The 20336-nt window shown below is 44.2% G+C and overlaps 1 protein-coding gene across 2 annotated transcripts in view; it reads right to left on the reverse strand.

Moving 5' to 3' along the window:
• LOC121569179 (lethal(3)malignant brain tumor-like protein 4) overlaps positions 1-20336 on the reverse strand; it is a 137385-nt gene that overhangs the window by 79854 nt on the left and 37195 nt on the right. For both annotated transcript variants that reach the window (XM_041879904.2, XM_041879903.2), the window contains exons 12-16: positions 19910-20020; positions 16421-16535; positions 14096-14207; positions 3494-3673; positions 566-712 (exon numbers count right to left, since the gene is read on the reverse strand). In XM_041879904.2, coding sequence (XP_041735838.2) covers positions 566-712; positions 3494-3673; positions 14096-14207; positions 16421-16535; positions 19910-20020 — 665 coding nt within the window. The remainder of the gene's footprint in view (positions 1-565; positions 713-3493; positions 3674-14095; positions 14208-16420; positions 16536-19909; positions 20021-20336) is intronic.

Here is a 20336-nt window from a genome sequence, read left to right on the forward strand (position 1 = left end):
AAAGGAGTGGCTCAAGAAGAAGCACATTAAGGTCCTGGAGTGGCCTAGCCAGTCTCCAGACCTTAATCCCATAGAAAATCTGTGGAAGTTGCCAAATGTCAGGCTCGAAACCTTAATGACTTGGAGAAGATCTGCAAAGAGGACTGGAACAAAATCCCTCTTGAGATGTGTGCAAACCTGGTGGCCAACTACAACAAACGTCTGACCTCTGTGATTGCCAACAAGGGTTTTGCCACCAAGTACTAAATCATGTTTTGCAGAGGGGTCAAATACTTATTTCCCTCATTAAAATGCAAATCAATTTATAACATTTTTGACATGCGTTTTTCTGGATTATTTTGTTGTTATTCTGTCTCTCACTGTTCAAATAAACCTACCATTAAAATTATAGACTGATCATGTCTTTGTCAGTGGGCAAACGTACAAAATCAGCGGGAGATCAAATACTTTTTTCTCTCACTGTATGTGTGTGTCTTTCGGAGGGGTTGGTTAAAAGTGGAAGTCACATTTCGGTTGGACCTTGTGTGTTACAATTTACCAAAGTGATCTTATGATCTTATCTTACCTGCTGGGTAGCCCTCTCTTCCCCAGAGAGAGCAGCTTCTGTCCCTGAGCAGCGGCTGGTTCCTCCTTGTGCTCCCTCTTCACCAGGGAGTTGGCTGGGGGTCGGCCTCTCAGACGACCAGCCCCCTCGTACCCTGACAGCATGGCCCTGTGAGCGACGGAGAGAGAAAGGGAGGGAGAGAGAGAGAGGGAGGGAGGGAGGGAGGGGAGGGTGAGAGAGAGGGGAGGGTGAGAGAGAGGGGAGGGAGAGAGTGAGTGAGGGGAGAGTGTGAGTGAGGGAGGGAGGATCAAAATTAGAGAGAAATAAATATAGAGTGAGAGCGAAAGGGAGAAACAGAGAGAAAGATAGGGTGAGTGGGGAAGTGGAGAGAGACAGAGGATAAAAGGGAGAGGTTACAGGACAAAAGAGTGAGAGAAAGATGGAGAGAGAGAGAAAGGTCAGTGAACAGAGATGGAGAGAAGGGGAGGATGAAAATGAGAAAGACAGACAGGCAGGCAGACAGACAGACAGACAGGCAGTCAGAAAATCAATCCCTTAGAGTAGATGTGGGACGTCTACGTCTCGTTCTTTTAAATTATTAAAGGTGCAATATGCAAAAATCCCTCGCCATTATTTTACCAGGTAAGTTGACTGAGAATACATTCTCATTTACAGCAATGACCTGGGGAACAGTTACAGGGGAGAGGAGGGGGGGATTAATGATCCAGTTGGAAGCTGGGGATGATTAGGTGGCATGAGATCCAGGTTGGAAATTTAGCCAGGACACCGGGGTTAACACCCCTACTCTTACGATAAGTGCCATGGGATCTTTAGTGACCACAGAGTCAGGACACCAGTTTAATGTCCCATCTGAAAGAGGGCACCCTACACAGGGCAATGTCCCCAATCACTGCCCTGGGGAACTGGGATCTATTTTTTTTTTTCAGAGGAAAGAGTGCCTCCTACTGGCCCTCCAACACCACTTCCAGCAGCATATGGTCTCCCACCCAGGGACCGACCAGGACCGAACCTGCTTAGCTTCATAGGCAAGCCAGCAGCGGGACGCAGGGTGGTAAACATACTTTATCAGTACTAGAGTCAAATAAAATAAACTATTTTGGATGCTGTAAGAAAACTATCTAGACACATTTACATGTTTAGTCATTTAGCAGACGCTCTTATCCAGAGCGATTTACAGGAGCAATTAGGGTTGAGTGCCTTGCTCAAGGGCACATCGACAGATTTTTCACCTAGTCGGCTCGGGGATTAGAACCAGTGACCTTTCGGTTACTGGCACAACACTCTTAACCACTAAGCTACCTGCTGCCCCTAACAGGTAGATGCCTCTTTAGTCCATTCTAATAGACACATTTGCTTGTGCTTTGTTACTACCTGCCCAGACCAAAGATACACTGCTTTGGGGGCCGCACAGCCCTCCATGTGCTCGCCAGAGGTAGCCTGACTGCCATTAGGTACCGAGATGAGATCCTCAGACCCCTTGTGAGACCATATGCTGGTGCGGTTGGCCCTGGGTTCCTCCTAATGCAAGACAATGCTAGACCTCATGTGGCTGGAGTGTGTCAGCAGTTCCTGCAAGAGGAAGGCATTGATGCTATGGACTGGCCCGCCCGTTCCCCAGACCTGAATCCAATTGAGCACATCTGGGACATCATGTCTCGCTCCATCCACCAACGCCACATTGCACCACAGACTGTCCAGGAGTTGGCGGATGCTTTAGTCCAGGTCTGGGAGGAGATCCCTCAGGAGACCATCCGCCACCTCATCAGGAGCATGCCCAGGCGTTGTAGGGAGGTCATACAGGCACGTGGAGGCCACACACACTACTGAGCCTCATTTTGACTTGTTTTAAGGACATTACATCAAAGTTGGATCAGCCTGTAGTGTGGTTTTCCGCTTTAATTTTGAGGGTGACTCCAAATCCAGACCTCCATGGGTTGATAAATTTGATTTCCATTGATAAAACCTTCTCAGTATTTCTTTATGAGTAGAGTACGGCCTACTCTAACAGACTTCTTGGCAGGTACTACAACTTGACACCATTGCAAATCATATTACAAATACAGGATCACTTAGCTTCTGAAAACAGCCCACGGCAACGGCACGGCAACGATTTATTAATAGAACAATGTACGATTACATCCAACACATTAAAGACTCTGGCGGGAATTTTAAAAGTTGATAATCAAGTTTGTTTTATATTAAAACCGTTCATCACGGCTCAGCTCCCGCTCTGCTATTAGTCTTGACAAGTTTCCTACTGTAAACTCTGGCAGCCAGCCATCCACAGCCCAGCCAGTCCTAGACAAATAGAGCAGGCCCACTGCAACAGCAGAAAATCCTTCTGAGTCTGCATTTAACCCAACACTTCTGATTCTAAACGCTTCTGATTCTGCTGTGGACATGGTGAAAAAATGCAATTCGCCACCCTTAAACTTCTCCGCCGAGGAGCCAACGACACATCGTCCGCCTCGTCTCCGACTCAAACACGTGACGAAAACATTCTAACCTTGGGAATAATTGTAGCGTGCAGTCCTCTGTTATGCCGTTAAGATAAATACATTTTAAAATGTCAAGACAGCTGTTCTTTTTCTAGTTTGGGACAGGGCCTCTCTGTTGAAAGTGAAAAAGTGGTTCAATGACATTGGGATTGCATTTAGCCAAGTCTCCTCTCCATCCAAGGCTGCAGTTCCAATTAGAAATCTCAGTTGGCTGGCGACACTGACACAGTGGCCCTGTGTAAATACTTTGAAATTGCATTCTTTCTTCATTCACTCCCTGAAGTCATCACTGATCTGACATGTCTGGATGGGTGAAAGCTATGAAGTTGAACCTTTGCTCTTACCTATCCAATCATGTTAGATCAGTGGGGATGGAAAAAGGGCCAGCTGGCCATTTTGACACCATCACAATGACATCACTTCCCCCCACCTGGTTTCCATGGGAGCGTCCTGGGGCGTGGCTTCCTCCTGTTCGTCGGCGGTGCACAGCCTCTTGGTCTTCTGGACAAAGTGCACAGGGACAAAGGTGATCTGCTTCTCGCCGCCCAGCCGGTCAGGCAGCACGGCCTCCTTCTTCATGTTGATGTCGGAGTAGGGACAGCCGAAGGCACTGTGGAGAGATGAAAGAAAGGGAGGGGAGGGGAGGGGTGAGAGAGAGAGAGAGAGGGATAGGGATGGAGAGGGAGACAGAGTTAGAGAGAGAGCAGAGAAGGAGAGTGAGCGCAAGAGAGAGAGAGGAGTAGGCAGATTGAAAGATTGAGACAGAAAGAGAAAGACAGACAGAGAGAGAACTAGACAGAGAGAAAATACATGGCGTTAGACCTGGCTGTCAAGCCTGTCGATACTCCCATAAAAATAAAAAAAACATGCACTTCTCATCCGGTCAGCCCAGGCAGCAGCAGGACATGTTTGTGTATGTGAGAGTTCATTTGGCCCGGCATGTCACAGCGCATCAGTCAAACCATCCCTTCAAAATGACCATGTGGAGAAAGCCACAGTGTGAATCTGGCCACAGTGTGGTGCTGAGGTCCAGGTCACCAGAAACAGTAGAGACACATTGCTATTGTGCTCAAAGTAATTAATTATATCTCTAGGCTTTGCTGAGCCATAGCACTTTTCCTGCAGCAAATCACTGCTTTAGAATCTCTCTCTCTCTCTCTCTCTCTCTCTCTCTCTCTCTCTCTCTCTCTCTCTCTCTCTCTCTCTCTCTCTCTCTCTCTCTCTCTCTCTCTCTCTCTCTCTCTCTCTCTCTCTCTCTCTCTCTCTCTCTCTCTCTCTCTCTCTCTCTCTCTCTCTCTCTCTCTCTCTCTCTCTCTCTCTCTCTCTCTCTCTCAAGCGACGACAATAACATTACACAAAACAACAACATGACAAACCTTGACATAAACAACAAATATTAATTACAAACTTCAATGAAGAGGCCCAAAAGAAACATGATGAAGGAATGAGAAAATGCAGCAAATTAAGTGTGAAATGGAGTGAAAGAGAGAGAGAGAGAGAGAGAGAGAGAGAGAGAGAGAGAGAGAGAGAGAGAGAGAGAGAGAGAGAGAGAGAGAGAGAGAGAGAGAGAGAGAGAGAGAGAGAGAGAGAGAGAGAGAGAGAGAGAGAGAGAGAGAGAGAGAGAGAGATGCTTGGTGATGTTGTTCTCGTCACACACACACACACACAAAAACACAAAAGTACACAGGTACGCACACATACACACACGCAGATAGAAGATGATAGAAGATGATAGATTGCATGAGTAATACCTCAAATATGCTGCCCTTATAAACGCAGAGACGTGCAGCACACTGTTACCTTTCCACACAGGCCTGAGGGGACCCGCATTCCCATCTGCAGAATTAGCTGACTCCATTTCTTTAAACTTTAGGCTGTACTTATCTTTTAAGGCCTTGGCTAAGAGTGTATTTACAGATACAGTTTTGTATTTGTATTTATTAAGGCAGCAGCTACTCTTCATGGGGTCCAGCAACATTAAGGCAGTTATATGCAATTTCAAATAATACATTACATTTCATATAATGTTTCACAGCACATTAGGTGTGTTACCTCAGGCCACTACTCTACTACCACATATCTACAATACAAAATCCATGTGTACGCGTGTGTCTTATCATGTGTATGTGTGTTTGTGCCTGTGTGTCTGTCTCTTCACAGTCCCCGCTGTTCCATAAGGTGTATTTTTATCCGTTTTTAAAATCTGATTCTAATGCTTGCATCAGTTACCTGATGTGGAATAGAGTTCCATGTAGACATGGCTCTATGTAGTACGGTGCGCCTCCAATTGTCTGTTCTTGACTTAGGGATTGGGAAGAGACCTTTGGTGGCATGTCTTGTGGGGTATGCAGGGTGTCTGAGCTGTGTGCTAGTAGTTTAAACAGACACCTCGGTGCATTCAGCCTGTTAACACTTCTTACAAAAACAAGTAGTGATGAAGTCAATCTCTCCTCCACTTTAAACCATGAGAGATTTAAATGCATATTATTCATGTTAGCTCTCCGTGTACATTTAAGGACCAGCCGTGCTGCCCTGTTCTGAGCCAATTGTACGTTTCTGAGGTCCCTCTTTGTGACCTGACCACACGACTGAACAGTAGTCCAGGTGCGACAAAACTAGAGCCTGTAGGACCTTACTTGTTGATAGTGTTGTTAAAAAGGCAGAGCAGTGCCTTATTATGGACAGACTTCTCTCCATCTTCGCTACTGTTGTATCAACATGTTTTGACCATGACAGTTTACAATACAGGGTTACTTCAAGCAGTTTAGTCACCTCAACTTTCTCAATTTACACATTATTTATTACAAGATTTAGTTGAGGTTTAGGGTTTAGTGAATGATTTGTCCCAAATACAATGCTTTTAGTTTTTGAAATATTTAGGACTAACTTATTCCTTGCTACCCAATCTGAAACTAACTGCAGCTCTTTGTTAAGTGTTGCAGTGATTTCACTCGCTGTAGTAGTGTCACGTCTCCTCCCGTTGCTCCCCTCCGGCACTCTGATTCGCCGGTCTACTGAGCCACCGGTCTGAGCGCACCACCTCGGCAACACCGGAATAGAAACCCAACGCACCCTAATCACCTCCAGCGCACCTGCACCTCATCATCTCATCACAACCCCTATTTAGCCCTGGACTGTTCTGGATGATGTTGTGTGTGATTGTTAAGCTTCGTGTCGTTTACTCTATCTTTGTTATTTCTCTTGCTCATTGTTACGGTAAACCTTGACCTTGTTAATTCCTGCATCTGCATCCTGCCTCTTCGTATACTCAGTATGCATCACAAGTAGCTGACGTGTATAGTGTTGAGTCATCCGCAGACACAGACACACTGGCTTTACTCAAGGCCAGTGGCATGTCATTAGTAAAGATTGAAAAAAATAAGGGGCCTAGACAGCTACCCTGGGGAATTCCTGATTCTACCTGGAGGGCACACACTTTCTAGTAGGCTTAGATTGAAGATATGGCAAATAGGAGTGGCAATATCCTCAGTAATTTTCCATCCAAGTTGTCAGAACCTGGTGACTTGTCATTGTTGATAGACAACAATAATAGTTGACAACTCTCGCATTCTGCTGGCTGCAAAGGTGGCCAACCATGACCAACAAAATATACAGCAATGAATGGACAAGGGGTCACTATAAGAGTTACAGCAAACAAGTCACTGGGGTGGTGAGGGCCAACTGCTCTCGGTTGGTGTACATGTTTCCTCCACCAAGGTTTATTTCGAAGTGGGGGGCCATACCCGCCTACACAATGCTAGAGGAAACACTGGTACATACAACTGGTTTGGAGTGGGAGGTCAGAAGAACAAGAAAAGGTTCCTCTGACACATCACAAATGCTCCATTACAGTCCATAAGCCTAGCTCCCTCTACGCACTTCAAGTGTGGCCATGAATTCTACTGAGAACAAATTTCCACTGGAAACAGAGTGTTAACAGGCATAGATAAGGAGACTTACTGTAAATCACTCTTACAGCCACAGAGAGAGCTCCCTTCGAAGGACACTGGGGTAAATACAGCCATGTTGGACCGAGAAAGACACAACGGCCAAATCTGATTTTGTTATTTACATACTTACAGATACGGTAATTCATGAAGTTATTATGTGTTTACTGCAGAGATGTTACTACAAAGTGTTCTCCTCTCCCATATAAATCAAATCAAATTGTATTTGCCACATGAGCCGAATACAACAGGTGTAGACATTACAGTGAAATGCTTACTTACAAGCCCTTAACCAACAATGCAGTTTTAAGAAAAGGAAAAAAAAAGTAAAAAATAGATAAGTAAAAAATGCAAATAGTCCAGGTAGCCATGATTAGCTGTTCAGGAGTCTTATGGCTTGGGGGTAGAAGCTGTTGAAAAGCCTTTTGGACCTAGACTTGACGCTCCGGTACCGCTTGCCGTGCGATAGCAGAGAGAACAGTCTATGACTAGGGTGGCTGGAGTCTTTGACAATTTTGAGGGCCTTCCTCTGACACCTGGTATAGAGGTCCTGGATGGCAGGAAGCTTGGCCCCAGTGATGTACTGGGCCGTAAGCACTACCCTCTGTAGTGCCATGCGGTCGGAGACCGAGCAGTTGCCATACCAGGCGGTGATGCAACCAGTCAGGATGCTCTCGATGGTGCAGCTGTAGAACTTTTTGAGGATCTGAGGACACATGCCAAATCTTTTCAGTCTCCTGAGGGGGAATAGGCTTTGTCATGCCCTCTTCACGACTGTCTTGGTGTGTTTGAACCATGATAGCTCATTTGGTGATGTGGACACCAAGGAACTTGAAGCTCTCAACCTGTTCCACTAAAGCCCTGTTGATGAGAATGGGGGCGTGCTCAGTCCTCTTTTTTTTCCTGTAGTCCACAATCATCTCCTTTGTCTTGATCACGTTGAGGGAGAGGTTGTTATCCTGGCACTACATGGCTAATTTTCTGACCTCCTCCCTATAGGCTGTCTCATCGTTGTCGGTGATCAGACCTACCACTATTGTGTCGTCGGCAAACTTAATGATGGTGTTGGAGTCGTGCCTGGCCATGCAGTCATGGGTTAACAGGGAGTACAGGAGGGGACTGAGCACACATCTCTGAGGGGCCCCCGTGTGGAGGATCAGCGTGGCAGATGTGTTGTTACCTACCCTTACCACCTGGGGGGCGGCCCGTCAGGAAGTCTAGGATCCAGTTGCAGACAGAGGTGTTTAGTCCCAGGGTCCTTAGCTTATTGATGAGCTTTGAGGGCACTATGGTGTTGAACAATGCGCTGTAGTCAATGAATAGCATTCTCACGTAGGTGTTCCTTTTGTCCAGGTGGGAAAGGGCAGTGTGGAGTGCAATAGAGATTGCATCATCTGTGGATCTGTTGGGGCAGTATGCAAATTTGAGTGGGTCTAGGGTTTCTGGGATAATGGTGTTGATGTGAGCCATGACCAGCCTTTCAAAGCACTTCATGGCTACAGACGTGAGTGCTACGGGTCGGTAGTCATTTAGGCAGGTTACCTTAGTGTTCTTGGGCACAGGGACTATGGTGGTCTGCTTGAAACATGTTGGTATTACAGACTCAGTCAGGGACATGTTGAAAATGTCAGTGAAGACACTTGCCAGTTGGTCAGCACATGCTCAGAGTACACGTCCTGGTAATCCGTCTGGCCCTGCGGCCTTGTGAATGTTGACCTGCTTAAAAGTCTTACTCACATCGGCTACGGAGAGCGTGATCACATAGTCATCCGGAACAGCTGATGCTCTCATGCATGCTTCAGTGTTGCTTGCCTCGAAGCGAGCAAAGAAGTGATTTAGCTCGTCTGGTAGGCTTGTGTCACTGGGCAGCTCATGGCTGTGCTTCCCTTTCTAGTCTGTAATAGTTTTCAAGCCCTGCCACAGCTGATGAGCGTCGGAGCTGGTGTAGTACGATTCAATCTTAGTCCTGTATTGACTCTTTGCCTGGTTCGTCGGAGAGCATAGCGGGATTTCTTATAGGCATCTGGGTTATAGTCCCGGTTCTTGAAAGCGCCAGCTCTACCCTTTAGCTCAGTTCGGTTGTTGCCTGTAATCCATGGCTTCTGGTTAGGGTATGTACAGTTGAAGTCGGAAGTTTACATACACCTTAGCCAAATACATTTAAACTCAGTTTTTCACAATTCCTGACATTTAATCCTATGTCAGAATAATAGTAGAGAGATTGATTTATTTCAGCTTTTATTTATTTTATCACATTCCCAGTGGGTCTGAAGTTTACATACACTCAATTAGTATTTGGTAGCATTGCCTTTAAATTGTTTAACTTGGGTCAAACGTGTCGGGTAGCCTTCCACAAGCTTCCCACAATAAGTTGGGTGAATTTTGGCCCATTCCTACAGACAGAGCTGGTGTAACTGAGTCAGGTTTGAAGGCCTCCTTGATCGCACACACTTTTTCAGTTCTGCCCACAATTGTCTATAGGATTGAGGTCAGGGCTTTGTGATAGCCACTCCAATACCTTGACTTTGTTGTCCTTAAGCCATTTTGCCACAACTTTGGAAGTATGCTTGGGGTCATTGTCCATTTGGAAGACCCGTTTGCGACCAAGCTTTAACTTCCTGACTGATGTCTTGAGATGTTGCTTCAATATATCCACATAATTTTCCTTCCTCATGATGTCATCTATTTTGTGAAGTGCACCAGTCCCTCCTGCAGCAAAGCACCCCCACAGCATGATGCTGCCACCCCCGTGCTTCACGGTTGGGATGGTGTTCGTCGGCTTGCAAGCCATCCTCTTTTTCCTCCAAACATAACGATGGTCATTATGGCCAAACAGTTATATTTTTGTTTCATCAGACCAGTGGACATTTCTCAAAAAAGTAAGATCTTTGTCCCCATGTGCAGTTGCAAACCATAGCGAAGGCTTTTTTATGACGGTTTTGGAGCAGTGGCTTCTTCCTTGCTGAGCGGCCTTTCAGGTTATGTCGATATAGGACTCATTTTACTGTGGATATAGATACTTTTGTACCCGTTTCCTCCAGCATCTTCACAAGGTCCTTTGCTGTTGTTCTGGGATTGATTTGCACTATTCGCACCAAAGTACGTTCATCTCTAGGAGTCAGAACGCGTCTCCTTCCTGAGCGGTATGACAGCTGCGTGGTCCCATGGTGTTTATACTTGCGTACTATTGTTTGTACAGATGAACGTGGTACCTTCAGGCGTTTGGAAATTGTTCCCAAGGATGAACCAGACTTGTGGAGGTCTACAATTTTTTTTCTGAGGTCTTGGCTGATTTATTTTGATTTTCCCATGATGTCAAGCAAAGAGGCACTGAGTTTGAAAGTAGGCCTTGAAATACATCGACAGGTACACCTCCAATTGACTCAAATGGTGTTAATTAGCCTATCAGAAGCTTCTAAAGCCATGACATCATTTTCTGAAATTTTCCAAGCTGTTTAAAGGCACAGTCAACTTAGTGTATGTAAACTTCTGACCCACTGGAATTGTGATACAGTGAATTATAAGTGAAATAATCTGTCTGTAAACAATTGTTGGAAAAATTACTAGTGTCATGCACAAAGTAGATGTCCTAACCGACTTGCCAAAACGATAGTTTGTTAACAAGACATTTGTGGAGTGGTTGAAAAACGAGTTTTAATGACTCCAACCTAAGTGTATGTAAACTTCCGTCTTCAACTTTACATACGGTCACTGTGGGGACGACGTCATCGATGCACTTATTGATAAACCCAGTGTCTGATGTGGTGTACTCCTCAATGCTATCGGAAGAATCCCGGAACATATTCCAGTCTGAGCTAGCAAAACAGTCCTGTAGCTTAGCATCTGCGTCATCTGACCACTTCTTTATTAACCGAGTCACTGGTGCTTCCTGCTTTAGTTTTTGCTTATAAGCAGGAATCAGGAGGATAGAGTGCAATCTTAGTGGCAGCATCGGTTTGTGGTGGTAAATAGACAGCTACAAAAAATATAGATGAAAACTCTTGGTAAACAGCTCATCATGAGATACTCTACCTCAGGAGAGCAAAACCTTGAGACTTCCTTAGTATTAGATTTTATGCACCAGCTGTTGTTTACAAATATACACAGACTGCCACCCCTTGTCTTAAAGAGTCAGCCGTTCTATCCTGCCGATGTAGCGTATGTTATCCATGTCGTTATTCAGCCACGACTCGGTGAAACATTAGATATTACAGTTTTTAATGTCCCATTGGTAGGATAACCTTAATCTTAGGTAGTCCAATTTATTTTCAAATGATTGAACATTGGCTAATAGGATTTATGGAAGAGGCAGTTTACTCGCTCGCCGTCTTACGTACGTATAGGCCTGCATCTGTTGCTATAAATCAACCCAACACACACACACACACACACACACACACACACGCACACACACGCACACACGCACACACACACACCCTCTTCTACCTTGGGACCAACTAAACCGTTGTACGGGCCAAGGAAAAAAACATACATCTGTGCATTTTGATAGGGGGATGAAACTGCGCTGTCAGCAGACCGGAGACTTTAAGCCGGGGATGAGACAATTTATGTTGACGCCAGCTGTGGAAATCTACCCAGCTTGTGTTCATTAAAATTAAATGATGCATGATGGGACAGTAGAAATACTGGCGACTGTAGCGGGAGGGTTTTGGAAGCTCAAAAATAGATTGCAGAAGTAGTCTGAGTGTTGAGAAGCTAAAATTACTCTATTCAGAGTGGTCAGTCGCCCCACTCTGTGCCCTTTCCTCCACTGCAGATGGTTTAGAGAGATAAGATCAATTTGTACTGCAGGAAAGAGTCGTGCTGGGCTGTTCTAATGTTCAGGCAGGGAGCTAAAGTGGGCGCTTTCCATTCAAATGTTATCTCAATGGAATTGAACATGCCTATCTTTGTGCGGCACGTATTCCGTAAATGAGCTGACCCATTGAGGTCAAAAGTTAAACCCATAATCAATTAAAGGTGAATTGTATAAAACCCTAAAGGTCCCTCAACGCATACAAATATATGTTTATTTTTCTTCTTCAAAGTAAAGTAAGGCACCGTTTTATAAATATTCACTTGGGGAATGAGATTGCATAACGCTCGACTCGAGCAGTAGATGAGCTCCCACATTCCCAAACCTTCAAGCTAATAACAAACTTCAAACTAGGATAATATATTACCTCTTCACCAATAACGGCTCTGGAATTAAAAATAATACTTTCATCAAAATCATTGAGGCTGCCAGAGCGTAATGCCGTGCGGGGGTATGAAATAGCTTTCAGCTTTCTGATTAGTTATTTTAATATGCATGTCGAATTATGTTTTTATTACCGTGCACTGCAGAGATGACTGAATACAGCTCTGTGTGTGTGTTCCTGTGTGAGTGTGTTTGCGTGTGTGTAGGTGTGTGTGTGTGTGTGAAAGTCAGTTTGTTTACTGTAATAATGTGTCTCTGCTCCGAACAGCCTCTGAGCAGTCACAACCGTTTACTCAAATGACGGGGGCCATTAAAGAATAAAAACATGCCACAATAACATAACAAAAGAAGTGATGATATTTCTACCCACAAATGTTATTTCTACACATAAAGCTGAAGTTCTGAGTTCATGTTAATTCATGCAGATGGTATGCAAATTAGTTGCTAATGAAGTTGGGTTAGAGCCCCATTTCTAGAGAGTGTCGGTGTTTTTTTTACTTTTTTGCTACAGTAGCAGGGCTGTGGAGGAGTCTGTCACTGAATGTCTTTCCGTTTCTTGATCAGGAGGATCCGGCAGTGGGCTGTGGAGAGGGGCGGGGCGGGGCGGGGGGGGAGAATATGCACACTCCACTCTCATTCCATTCAGAGTTGATTACATCCTTGGAAAAGGTGAGGCACAAAAATAGCAGGGGGCGAGTTGAATCCTCAGACAGACTCTCAGGGAGAGAGAGAGTGTGAAGCAGAGGGGTGAATGGAAGGACTACTACCACTGTCATATGGTATTGGATATTACATTATAAACAGAGAGAGATCTACAGTTTGTTTATTGAAAAAGTCAACTTTGACACCTGGCAATGTCAAAATATAATGACTAAAATTAATTTTAGTCGGCAAGATTCTGAATTTTCTCACCTAAAATGTCATATATTCAAAGACACAACCTCTTCCATATTCAAAAACTGAGAATTTCCACCAAGCACTCTGCAAAGCAGAGGGCCATAACCTCAGTGGTATGACAGCCGGTGATAGACTGTGCACTGCTGCTCTGGCAGTCAGTCAGTCAGTCAGGCAGAGTCTTGGCAGGGAGAAGAGCAGGGAGGGGGCCTGCAAGCTGCATGGTTAACTTCTCCAGGCTGCTCGTATGTGAGCTCTGTGAGTGAACTCTGGCCAGGAGTGCCTCTCCATCATCCCTTTTTCTCCTCTCCTTTGTGGAGGCACCTCTGGCTCCCCTGGATGAAAAGCTTGGAACCCGGCTGGCTGCAGCCCTATCTCCCCCCACAGAAAATACCAGGTCAGCTAGCCTAGAGCTAGATGCTAACGCTAGCAAGGATTCGTGTTCCAACGAGCTATCGCTGGATGTTAATGCTAGCAACATACTCTCACTGTTGTTGCATGGAGCCAACCAACAGGCCATGCAACACTGCATTTACAGCAGCATTTATATTACCCACTGACAATGGCATCCACATCTCACCTTGCCAAAGCCAGCTGCTGGTGGATAATACCTTAATTTGCAGTATTAGTCCTTCCTGATCTGGGTGTCAATGGGCAAACACACAGCAAATTGAGCAAAAACAATATGCCTCTAAACAATGGTGACATGCTATCAGAAAAGCCAAGCTGGGCATAGGTCTGTCCCAGAAACAATTCTTAGCCGCTACCCTCTAAGCACTTGTAGGGATTGGAAAGGATGGGTTTGATTTGATGGGTATAAGCAATATGGTGAACGTGCTACCAAGCCTATCAGAGAGCAAGGTGGAACTACTACCATACTGCTGATACCTTTCCAATCCCTTCAGATCTACATTAAGGGCTTAGGGGCTTGGGTGATTTTTCTGTACCGGCCGATAGTGTCAGACAGTGTTGTCATCAACGGGTGTCTTACCTGTGGTGTCCTGTGTATTTGGCTCCTTTGATGTGGCCCACGCCCCTGCAGCCCGGAGTGGGGCACACTCCCTGGGTCACGGAGCTCTTAAGGTCAGAAGGTCCTGCGTGTGCTGGATGGGGATGACAACCAAACAACCAATCACAAGGCTTGCTTGAGGCTCGCAGGAGAGAGTTTGAGGAAAGTGCTTGCTTTTCATTGATTGATTTAGTCAACAGGCAAGTAGGTAAAATTGGGTCAGCAACTGCATTCAGTGGTATATTAACTACATACATAGGCTACAACATGGATTTAAGTTATCCAACAGTGCAAACCCATGCGTGATGAGTATCTATCTGAAATTAAGTTACAATGAATGAGACCTTACAGAGGATTAGCTGGGGTAGACCAACACGTATTTTGTGTATCAGGGTAGACAAATACCCCTTATGGCTCTGCTTATGTATTAGATTAAGACATCTAGAGCAACATAAAACATTGCTCTTGCCATAATATATCACTCACCAAGCTTCTAAGACAAACCAAATAAGATATATGGAATAAAGTCAGTTTTATGTCCTGTATTGCCGGTGCCAAGACAAAACTCTCTCTCTCTCTCTCTCTCTCTCTCTCTCTCACTACACACACACACACACACACACACACACACACACACACACACACACACACACACACACACACACACACACACACACACACACACACACACACACACACACACACACACACACACACACACACCTCATTCATTGTCCCAAATGTGTTTACCAAAAGGGGAAATTGAAGAGATTTATTCCTACAGTCTCTGAAGGAGACAAGTCCTCCACTTGGAATAAGATTAGACTTATGTTTTTTATTTCTAACTTCATTTCTGTTACAGCCATTTATATTGTATCCCTAAATCACTGTGGAATTGTCAACGGTAATACATCAAGAAAAACAATCACAGCCCAACATCGAAAAAGAAGAAAAACAGATGGCATTCTTCGAAGGTCAAGAGATTAGTCTGTGCAGACAAAAATAATTTTTTTGATTTCTCACGCTGTGCCAAACTGTCAATCACAATGACTAATTTGCCATGAATTAAAGTATATGTCTAGTGTTTCAGATTTTGTATGAAATATTACCTAAAATGAATTACAATATGAATTAAATAGATGTCATTCCAAGAATTATAATTTAGGATGTTATAAAAAGCCTATTTTCCCTATGCCCCTACTTGGCCTGTTAGGAAACAACAGAGTGGTTTGGGCGTATACTGGTAATAAATGTAACTGATTTGACAGCTCAGTCAATGAGACACGTATACACGTGGATATTCACATTAGCTCCCACATGGGGGCACTGGGGCTGACTGCCCGAGCTTGTCTGCACCAATCAAATAATATGGATGGATTCAGGATATGGAAATGCACAATGGAACGACTAGGGCACTTCACTATATCAGCAATAAATGCAGGCTGATTATTTCAAAAGCGTGAGTCATTTCTGTTCTTTGCTTTGTCACTGTATTCCTGATATTTTTTTAATTAGCTACGTAACTAGCTAGTCATGAAGCTAGCTAGCTACTACTGCTATCTATATCAGTCAACAACAGCTAACACAACAGCTAAGTTCTCTTGACATAAAACTTTTAGCTACAAACCACAGGATTTAAAATAGAATGGAATGGCAAGATGGTTGTTGTGTGGAGGATCTGCTTTGACTTGCTTTCTTGTTGGTTAGCCAGCTAGCTAACGATTGCCGCCATTAGCATGCTAGCTAACGATAGCTAATGTTAGCATGCTAGCTAACGTTAGCATGCTAACCTTAGATAACTGCTTCTAAAAAGCCAGCAGGCCAACAAATTTTAAGTGTTTTTTTTAAACGGTTTGAGATAAAAGTTTGAGGTGTGGTGTTTTAAGTGTTTTTTCTCCAATTTATGCTTTGGCCAGAAATACGATTATAAGAACATTATTTGGGTATAAGTTGACAGAATATGAACTTTTTAAAGTGAGATTTTCACTGGACAGTTACTTTAAAAGTTGTTTTTTGGGCAGGGATACTGTGCTATTGGCTATGTAGGTGTGGTTAGAATTTAGAGCGCAGTACAAAGCCCTGTGCCATAGAAAATACTTTGCACCCATTCATCAGATAGCTGTGCTCTAATGTCAGTGAGATTCACCTCTGAAAGGGACAAAATCAATAGTGGGGATCTAATGGATGGAGAGGTCCTTGAGAGGCATGGAAGAGTGCATTGATTTGTGTGTACGTGTGAGCGTTGAGTTGGAACGGTTAGTGAAGAGCACACACACACACACACACACACAGGGGTGTTGAACTCACAGAGGGGGGGTTCCAGGGGGTGACCTGTCCGGGCACACCAGCCCACAGGGTGAAGGTCCGGCAGGTCAGAGTCCACCCAGAAGTCAAACTTCTCATGCCAGCCGTCAAAACGGATCTGATTGATACACACAGAGAGAGAGAGCGAGAGAGAGCGAGAGAGAGAGAGAGAGAGAGAATACAACAGAACGAGTGAGAGAGAGAAAAAGAGAGAGAGAAACAGCCACATTAGTAATAATAATTTGTTACATTTGTCAAGGGCTTTTCACTATACAGAATAATCTCAAAGTACTGTACAGAAAATTAAAACCAAATAGAAAAACATATTATAACGGACAACTAAACAGGCCAACTGACAGAAAGAACACAGCTGACGCTACAAGAGACAAGGACACCAAGGTGCGCAGCTATCAACAGAAAGCCTTCCTAAAGACAGTGTGCTGTAATCATGTGTAAAATGCACTTTAGATCATATAAAGAGACAGTAAACAAACGTTTTGAGACACCAGGTTTAACGATAATAGTTCCAAATCCACAGTTGTTTCTGCTCGAAATGTACCTGCTCCTAGTAGAGCACTTTTTGAAACTTCAATAAATCATGACATTAGATATTAATCAAGACTCCACCCAAAGAATACCTGAAAAGGAGAGAGAATATGAACGGTGTGTAAGATCTGATTACACATCCTTATTTAAAAAGGTGCATGAATTATTCATCTTCCTACTTAAAGCAAATAAATGTATCTTTCTCTTCTGACGAGGTCCCTCATCGTTGTTCCTTCAGTGCAATATTAAACTTTCCCCCAAAATCCAATCTTGATAAGCTAGCAGCCCAATACCTACACCGCTGCCGTCTCAGCCGCTGTATCTCAAGACTTGCTGTCTCATGTTTTTAGATTGATTTTTGTTTCCCACGCTATTAAAATCAATTATGGCCTTGTCTACTGACAAGCAGCAACCCATAGTGTGTTGCTATAGTGTTCCTCCAGGGAGGCCAGTGGGATTGATCCCTGTGTGTGTGTGTGTGTGTGTCTAGAGAAGCTACACAATCACATCGTCGTATTTCTAATGTGGCACTAACCACTAACGGATGATGAGAGGGCTTTCTCTTAACAGCATACCTCCCATTGGTAAATAATAGTGCGTGCTGACAAGGACTTAGACGGAGCTGATGAAGACGGATTACTGTTTTTAACTGAATCTGCTATATACAGTGCCTTCAGAAAGTATTCACACCCCTTGACTTTTTCACATTTTCTTGTGTTACAGACTGAATTTAAAATTGATTAAATTGAGATTTTTGGTCACAATATCCAGTAATGTCAAAGTGGAATTATGTTTTTCGAATTTTTAACAAATTAATTTAAAATGAAATCTGAAATGTTTTGAGTCGATAAGTATTCAACTCCTTTGTTATGGCATGCCTAAATAAGTTCAGGAGTAAACATTTGCTTAACAAGTCACATAATAAGTTGCATGGACTCACTCTGTGTGCGATAATAGTGTTTAACATGATTGTTGAATGACTACCTCATCTCTGTATCCCACATATACAATTATCTGTAAGGACAGTGAATTTCAAACAAAGATTCAACCACAAAGACCAGGGAGGTTTTCCACTGCCTCGCAAAGGGCACCTATTGGTAGATGGGTAAACATTTAAAAAGCAGACATTGAATATCCCTTTGAGCATGGTGAAGTTATTAATTACACTTTGGATGATGTATCAATACACCCAGTCACTACAAAGATACAGGCGTCCTTCCTAACTCAGTTGACGGAGAGGAAGGAAACCGTTCATGGATTTCATCATGAGGCCAACATTTACAGAGTTTAATGGCTGTGACAGGAGAAAACTGAGGATGGACAAACAACATTGTAGTTACTCCACTATACTAACCTAATTGACAGAGTGAAAATAAGGAAGCCTGTACAGAATAAAAATATTCCAAAACATGCATCCTGTTTGCAACAAGGCACTAAAGTAATACTGCAAGAAATGTGGCAAAGCAATTAACTTTCTGTCCTGAATACAAAGTGTTATGTTAGGGGCAAATCCAATACAACACATTACTGAGTATGACTTTCCATATTTTCAAGCATAGTGTTGGCTGCATCATGTTATGGTTATGCTTGTAATCGTTAAGGACTGGGAGTTTTTCAGGATAAAAAAGAAACAGAATGGAGCTAAACACAGGCAAATACCCAGAGGAAAACCTGGATCAGTCTGCTTTACACCAGACACTGGGAGATGAATTCACCTTTCAGCAGGACAATAACCTAAAACACAAGGCCAAATCTACACTGCTTACCAAGAAGACAGTGAATGTTCCTGAGTGGCCTAGTTACAGTTGACTTAAATCTCCTTGAAAATCTATGGCAAGACCTGAAAATGGTTCTCTAGCAATGATCAACAACCAAATTTGACAGCACTTGAATAATAAAAAAAAAGAATAATGGCCAAATGTTGCACAATCCAGGGGTGGAAAGCTCTTAGAGACTTACCCAGAACGACACAGCTGTAATCGCTGCAAAAGGTGATTCTAACATGTATTGACTTAGGGGGTTGAATACTTATCTAATCAAGATATATTAGTGTTGTTTTTCATTAATTATTTACAAATGTTAGAGTATTTTGTGTAGATCGTTGACAAAAATTACAATTAAATACATTTGAATCCCACTTTGTAACAACAAAATGTGGAAAAAGTCAAGTGGAGTGAATACTTTCTGAAGGCACTGTATAACCTGCTTTGACCCATGCTAAAGCTATGGTGGGTTAATGGCGCCTGTCTGATCACGTAATCATGAATTAATCAGTGAGACGCATCAGTGAATTCCTCCTCTACTGACTGAGCAGTGTGACGTGATAGGACAAAAATAGTGACATACAAGGCACTCTGCTCTGTCAATTATGACCTGTATGCACATACACATATACACATCATGCATGCGCAAACACATAGGCATACAGTACACACACGTGTGCACGCGCACACACATACACACACACACACACACACACACACACACACACACACACACACACACACACACACACACACACACACACACACACACACACACACACACACACACACACACAATACAACCTATCAAGTCTCAGTACAAGGCTTGTTAAGCTTGTTATTGGTTGAACAAGAGCAGCACCACCAAGTGGCTCCTGCAGACTTGCCAGCCTGCTCATTTCACAGAGACGCTGCTGTCCCAAACACCTCAACTCCCATCTGCCATGTCACTCCAGCAGGCCTCCTCACCCTGACTACCACCCCCCCCTCACTTCTTTCCACATGCCCAACCGCCTCCCATCCCCTGCCTCACTCTTTCCTTTTTTCACTCTCTCAATCTCTTCCCCTCGCTCTCATTTCATCTTTCACTGCTTTCCCCCTTTCACTCACTTTCTCTCCCCTCATTCTCTACCCCATTGTTCTCTCTCTAACCCCACCCCTTCACCTCCCTCACTCCCCTCACCTTGACCCTGTAGTCCTCAGTGTCTGAGACGGTGGCCACGCGGACCAGCATGGGGTTCCTCCTGTCCACCGCCTCCAGCTTCATGTTCACCTGGAAACTGTGAGGAGCTCTCTGTGACGGGGGAGAGAGAGGAGGAAGAGAGGGGGCGGAGAGAGAGAGGGAGAGAGAGAGGGAGAGATAAAGGGCGTTAGAGATGGCAGTCAAGCCTGTCGAGACTCCCAAAAAACCCTATGCCCAAAGAGAGAGAGAGAAAGAAGACAGGAGAAGACATGAGAGAGAGAGGCAGAGGAAGGGAGGAGGCGGAAGACAGGACACTGTACACATCTCTGAGAGAGGAGAGCAGAGGAGAGGACAGGCCCTGTCAGCCAGAAACTCAGCCAGAGAAGAGGATTTGAGGGTGTGAAATTGTGCTGTGCAGATGTCATGC

The sequence above is a fragment of the Coregonus clupeaformis genome, chromosome 7 (assembly GCF_020615455.1).
Source record: "Coregonus clupeaformis isolate EN_2021a chromosome 7, ASM2061545v1, whole genome shotgun sequence".
Lineage (NCBI taxonomy): Eukaryota > Metazoa > Chordata > Actinopteri > Salmoniformes > Salmonidae > Coregonus > Coregonus clupeaformis.